Below are 7,093 nucleotides of genomic sequence, written 5' to 3'. Positions count from 1 at the left end.
TTCCCTTCTATTCTGCTGAGTGCAATATTTATACTTGGATCATCCATATTTAAGGATTCTTTAGCCATTTTATCTACCTCTTCATTACCTTGAATTCCCACATGTGCAGGTACCCATATAAACCCAGTAATTATCCCTATCTGTTTAATACTATACAGTGTAATCATGATTTCTGTTAAAATGTCTTTTCTATCTGATTGCCATGATTGTAAACTCATAAGAGCTGCCATTGTTAATATTAACTGTTTTCCTTCTATTCTGCTGAGTGCAATATTTATACTTGGATCATCCATATTTAAGGATTCTTTAGCCATTTTATCTACCTCTTCATTACCTTGAATTCCCACATGTGCAGGTACCCATATAAACCGAGTAATTATCCCTATCTGTTTAATACTATATAATGTAATCATGATTTCTGTTAAAATGTCTTTTCTATCTGATTGCCATGATTGTAAACTCATAATAGCTGCCATTGAGTCAGAGCATATTATTACTTTATCCGGTCTTACTTCATATACCCACTCTAATGCCATAAGGATAGCTACCATCTCTGCTGTATATACAGAAGTACCATCCGTATTTCTTCCAGCCTTCCTAACCTGAAATTCTGGAATGAAAAATGCTGCACCTGTCCTTCCAGTTTCTATGTTCTTTGATCCATCTGTGTAAATTTGGAGAAATGAATAATGCATATTTTTTATATATTCTTTAACGTATGCTTTTAAATTAAACCCCTCCCCCATTCCCTTAATTTCTTTATGTACATTTAAGTCAACTTCTGGTTGTTCTAATAACCAAGGTGCTATTGGAGGAGTTACTATTACCGATGCAAATTTATTTGATTCTATTCCAGTTTCATTGATCAATTTCTTAATTTTCCACGCAAATCCTTTACCTGGTTTATTTACTGTTTCCCAGCTTTCATTAAGTACTTCTCTTACAGGATTATCCTCTCTTTGGCCCTGAAGATTAATCCAATATGCCATGGCTAGTTTTTCTCTTCTTAAATGTAGAGGCATTTCTGAGGACTTCTCCTGTATTGCTGCAATTGAACCAATCTTAGTGCTTTAGCTTGCATAATATCTAGTTTCTTTAATAACATTGCAGATGCAGATTCATACACAATACATCCATAATCGAGAACTGATCTCATGAGTCCAATATATATATACACTTTAATGATTGCTTACCTGCAACCCCTCTCATTAAATTTAATACTTTACTACATTTCTTTATAATATAATCTATGTGGACTTTCCAAATTAATTTATCATCAAACCACATTCCCAAATATTTAAAATTAGATACTTTTTCTAATGCAGACCCATACAGTTTAAGCTGCTTATTTTCTTTCATTTTGTTGCGCTTCTTTCAGGAAACTGCAAAGGTTCAAGAAGACAATACAAAATAAATGTCCGCTATATCTACAGCATTTAAAAAAATAATTTCTTACTTATTCATTTCTCTTTTCCCATTGTTCTTAATATATAGGTTGCTGTTTTATAGTAATGTTTTAATGAATTAATATTTTTCACATACATGAATAAAAATACTTACTAAATAACACTGAAACTTTATTATGGTTAACACACTTGCCTGACTACCAGTGTGGTTTTACTGTATTCGCTTGTTCATGCTTGTTCTGAACTGCAAAAAATGCACCGATTTAAAATGTGAAAGAAAAAAAAACATTATTTACACTAGTTGTTAACAAGGACTAGATTAATTTAAAATACATGAAAAATTAAATCAGGTCAAATAAATAAATCAAGATAAATTTAAGGAAACATTTGCTTGTATCCATATGAACAGAAATACAGAGCAGGGATGAGGATGAAGGGGGTGGACCCCACAGAGATGGTTTAAAAACGGGGCGGGGTTTTGAATGAATGATAGGCTGAATCTCTGATGTAACACTGTACACATCGATCAGCAAAGGTGAGGGTGCAACAGATTATTATTACCTGTCATGGCATCTAAAATAATTTATTTTACCGTGAGTGGAAGACCAGAACAAGCTGAGTTTCCCATTGACTGTCCTGCACAAGATGTTAAAGGTAAGGATTGTCTCAAATATATTTCTCCTAGTCTAACTAGAATTTAATGAATTTATTATTATTGTTATTATTATTCGCTCAACAGTTCAACATTAATCTCATTTCAATAAACTACAAGACTTTGGGTTATATTTCTGTGTGTGCCTCAAAGGACAGCACACCAAAAACATTTTTATAAAAACAATGTTATACATTTTATTTAAAAAGTATTAAATTAACATAAATGATTCAATATATAAAATGTTATTATTATATAGTAATTATTTTTATATCATACAGATCATCAGATAAAAAGTGGTTTGTAAAAGCAGTCTTGCTCTATGAATGACAGCAGCTTTAATTCGTGTATCAACATCAAATAGAATTTCTTATATGAAAGTATATTAAAATATTCTTATATTAAAAGGAGTTTTTGTTATGACCAAATTGGCTCTCTGCCCTCATTAGCTTTTATTCTGCTGAAAACAAGCTTGAGGACTCTTCTCATTCTCAAGGGCAGTGACAAAAGCCAGGCTTCTTTAATCAGGTCCTCTCAATTACAGCGAGCCCATATGAAGAGCTATTCTGTTGACCTGGACAGCTAATACAACATAAGGGATGCTCAGATGATGATCTTATTTTTTAATCTTTCTTTTTTATATGAGACTCCAATCCTCTAGAGAACTATCAGACTGCTAATTCACTTTTTATCTTCCATATTGACTCATGGGCGCATTAGTGAATTTGTAGTCACAGATTGTGAGTCAGAAACAAATCAGCTGTCATACTTCAGTTTGCCAGCTTGAGTCACAGGTGGTGCAGACAGTCAGTCAGTCTTCAAGTGCCAAGCAGTGCCCTAATGGAAACATATGGCATATTCAATACAAGTCACACATTATAAAGTGCTTTAATCGCATGACTTGAGGAAATTTCCGTGTACCTCAGTTACGAAAATGAGAAATGTGATGATGAATTATATCTGCCACATTAATGAAAATGTGTGTGTGTGTGTGTGTGTGTGTGTTTGCATCACAGATCTTTTCCGAGCAGCAGCTGAGGCAGGACCTCATGACATCCTAAAACTCTACAATACTAAAGGCAATATCATTAATATTTCCCCTCAGCTGGCCCCAAATAGTCCTCACTCCTGCTATAAACTGGAAGTGGTCGCTGCAGACTGTAACAGTGAGCTGTTAGGTATTCTCCACCTTAGCACTAGAGAGCTATTGTACTGATAAACCTATGAATAAACATAATGTGATAGATGCTACACATAACCTCTTGGATCATGTTGAACTCTATCTTCTAGGCTCAGATCTGGTTGTTGCTCTGGGATTTGAGCTCTCTTCTATGGAGAAAAGGTAAGGTTGGGAGATATTTGAAAGGCACACTCTCTGTATGACAAATTACTTAGAGTGACAGAATTTTAATTTTTGGTAATATTTAATAGCCATAAAAGTAGCATGCATGCATAAAACACCTATACTACCTTACAGAAATCACAGCATAAGAAATCACACCTGTCTGTGATGGTAGCATAAGAAGAGTCATGGTGGCCTGTGGCTTTTAGCAGTCAGAAAACTAGCCAATCAGAGAGATCCTCTGCCTGTCAATCATTTTGCACATTCATTATTACTGAACTGGTTGGCTGATGTGTCTTTAAGGATGGGGTTTTGATGAGAGAGCAGGGTTTTGAGGTTCGCAAAATTGCTTGTAGGACATTTTATATGTGCCACAAAGTTTGGCTCATATTTTATCCCAAAATACATGATAATAATGATCCAATCAAATTATTTTTAAACAGGTTACAGAGCCTGGAGAAAAGAATCCTAACTGAAGCAGCAGAGACCCCTGTCATTGTGTATGAGATGAAGAGACAGGTGGAGTCATTCAGAGAGAAACTGGAGGTATGAACGCTGAACTACTGTGTCTGAGATTTTCCATCTGCACCATTAAGGGAATTTAATGGATTCCATCTATAGCTTAATATTTTTGTTGAAGCAAGGATGGACTCAAATGATCAAAATTGACAGTAAAAACATATTTAAACAGCATGTGCATATATCTATATATCTATATCTATATCTATCTATATCTATATCTATCTATATATATATATATATATATATATATATATATAAACTTTCTATTCATCAAAGAATAGAGTATGATTAGAGAACAGTTTCTACAAAAATATTAAGCAGCCAAAATTGTTTTCAACATTGATAATAATAAGAACCGTTGTTAATATTTGAGCACCAATAATAATTTATAATAATTGAGCACCAAATCAGTATATTAGAATGATTTCTGAAGGATCATGTGACACTGAAGACTGTAGTAATGGCTGCTGAAAATTCAGCTTTGCCGTCACAGAAATAAATTACATTTGACCATATATTAAAATAGAAAATAATAATTAAAAGTTTTTAATAACATTTCACAATATTACAGTTTTTAGTGTATTTTTGATCAAATAAATGCAGCCTTTGTGAGCATAAGAGATTTCTTTAAAAATCATTTAAAAAAATTTAATTATTCCAAACGTTTGGATTTTGGTCTTACCATCTTCTTGTTTTTTTTTTTCTTTGACCAGTAAATATATTAAATAAAATAAAAATTAATATGTCAAGCCCTATATATAACATGATGTCTTTCTCTGTAGAGTGTTGAGCACCTGAGCTGGTTGGGATTGTTTAAGGACATGTCAGAAGGCACCCACAAGCCCTCCCCTTTCTACCATAAAAGAACCCTGCGCAAGACCCGTGAGGAGTGTGAGCACGTCAGGGAAAAGTTCCTCCAAATGAGGTGACATTCCCGTCTCTTATGTGTAAGGGTGTAATATGTAATTGCATTTTTTAAAGAATCAAACATGCACAAAAGAAATAAAAGAATTGCTTCTGATTTACTTTCTGTAGTCCTCTGGAGGTTTCTGAAGAGGTGAGACAGTATCTTAAAACACCAACCTTTGATAACTGGTAAGTTTTTAATATATCTCTCACACACTTTCTTTTCCTTCTTATGTTCACCACACAGAATACTTCTGGCAATTCCCTATAATTATTTAAAGGGGTCATATGATGCGATTTCAAGTTTTCCTTTCTCTTTGGAGTGTTACAAGCTGATTGTGCATAGATAAGATCCCTGAAGTTGCAAAGACTAAAGTCTCAAAACCAAAGAGATATTCTTTATCAAAGTTAAGACTCTGCCACGCCGCCCTAAAATGGCTCGTTCTAACACGCCCCCACATATCTACCTCACTATGTGGAAATATTTGCATAATGCACCCAAATGTGCACGCAAAGAAAGAAGGCGTGGTTTCAGGCGCAAAACCCGAGAAGAGTGTGAGCACGTCAGGCAAAAGTTCCTCCAAATGAGGTGACATTCCCAAAATTCATTATTTAAAATCTAATGTGAAAAAAATTAAATTAAATTAAAAAATTGAGGGGGGTGGGGTGGGGGGGAAACTATTTTTTCATGATTCTCCTGTATCTGTATCCTGTTATTATTGTAAAAGTTCAATAAACAGATTTAATAATAAAAAAATATATTTAAAATTGCTTCTGATTTATTTTATCTAGTTCTCTGGAGGTTTCTGAAGAGGTGAGACAGTATCTTAAAACACCAACCTTTGATAACTGGTAAGTTTTTAATATATCTCTCACACACTTTCTTTTCCTTCTTATGTTCACCACACAGAATACTTCTGGCAATTCCCTCAACATATTCTGTTACACCAAATACACAAAATATGACCCCTTTAACCTGGATATGACTTGTTTTTGTAAATAAACGAAAAACCAGGAGTCTCCCCAGTGGCTGCAGCCACATCAAAGTCCTGCACCTGTCATACATGAATAGGAAATTGTTAGTGAAGCAAAGCACAGCACTTCTAAATTAAGCATAAAGAACAAGGCGGAGATCATGCCTTTCATCTGCCCAAAGGGCCTCATATTAATATAAATGGTCCTGTTTGTGGTTTGCAAATCAAAAGCACTTCTTATGAGAGCAAAGGGCTGGATTTCCGTGTTCATTAATGCAATAGTCTTCCAAGTGGACTTGGTGAAACCAGGCTTTAGCTTCAGGTTAACACAACAAGATATGATTCCTTCTAAGGGGTAACAGGAAGATAAAGATTTTGTGCTGTTGTAGGCAATGGGAGGACGCTGAGATCATGGTGCTGCTCCAGGTGATGTACACAGATCTGGACTTCATCTCCACCTTCAACATTGAGCTGGACGTGCTGCAGCAGTTCCTTTATGAAGTGTACCGACGCTACAATAACATCCCCTTCCACAACTTCAAACACTGCTTCTGCGTCACTCAGATGGTAGCCTCAGCTTCAGGATTTCTTCCAATCACTCCAATTGTCCACTTCTCCATCTGCTTGATTAATAAATGTCATGCCCCAGACAGCCATCATTTCACTCATAGCACAGCTGCCAAACGTTAATTGTAATTTTACTGGAATCAGCTGTCTGTTTTCCTTAAGTGTCCCATTAAGTCTCTATCCAATGGGTGATTGTTGTAGAGAAAGAGAAAATTATAGTGTGTGTGTAATTCATGTTTTTGAAGGTCAGTGAAGGTTGAAAGTCAGTCATCTGTCCATCCATCCATCCTCGTGGGCCACATATATACACATTATATTACCATATATAAATAATTAAACACATTATAATATATAAATTCATAAATGTTAATACATATAATAGATTAATTAAATAATAAACAATTCACATTTTGAATTTGTATTTGTATTTTTAAAATGATTTTGGGTTTCGTCAACTGGCCCAACAGGAAAAGTCCTGGCCACTAATATCTGTGTCCATCTGTTTGTCAGATGTATGGACTGATATGGCTAACAGATCTCAGAAGCAAGATGGATAGTATTGACCTCCTCATCATGCTAACCTCAGCCATCTGTCACGATCTAGATCACACCAGCTGTCTGTTTTCCTTAAGTGTCCCATTAAGTCTCTATCCAATGGGTGATTGTTGTAGAGAAAGAGAAAATTATAGTGTGTGTGTAATTCATGTTTTTGAAGGTCAGTGAA

General features: G+C 34.8%; 1 protein-coding gene across 1 annotated transcript; it reads left to right on the top strand.

The window, feature by feature from the left end:
* The first annotated feature begins 5,378 nt into the window (after window positions 1–5,378).
* LOC107596083 (high affinity cGMP-specific 3',5'-cyclic phosphodiesterase 9A-like) lies at window positions 5,379–7,092 on the top strand. The gene is made up of 5 exons (XM_016286701.1): window positions 5,379–5,417; window positions 5,621–5,680; window positions 6,192–6,369; window positions 6,880–6,985; window positions 7,085–7,092. The coding sequence occupies exons 1-5, from the start codon at window positions 5,413–5,415 to the stop codon at window positions 7,090–7,092; spliced, it is 357 nt and encodes a 118-aa protein (XP_016142187.1). The 5' UTR covers window positions 5,379–5,412.
* The last annotated feature ends 1 nt before the right edge of the window (window position 7,093 follows it).

This window comes from Sinocyclocheilus grahami, unplaced genomic scaffold, assembly GCF_001515645.1.
Source record: "Sinocyclocheilus grahami isolate Dianchi unplaced genomic scaffold, SAMN03320097.WGS_v1.1 scaffold214.1, whole genome shotgun sequence".
Lineage (NCBI taxonomy): Eukaryota > Metazoa > Chordata > Actinopteri > Cypriniformes > Cyprinidae > Sinocyclocheilus > Sinocyclocheilus grahami.
This window is presented reverse-complemented; position numbering and strand designations above follow the sequence as displayed.

Excerpts from the sequence above, each read along its gene's own strand:
- LOC107596083 (XM_016286701.1), top strand. Across the intron at positions 5,681-6,191 it reads ACACCAACCTTTGATAACTG|GCAATGGGAGGACGCTGAGA; the intron begins GTAAGTTTTTAA and ends GTGCTGTTGTAG. Across the intron at positions 6,370-6,879 it reads GCTTCTGCGTCACTCAGATG|ATGTATGGACTGATATGGCT; the intron begins GTAGCCTCAGCT and ends TCTGTTTGTCAG.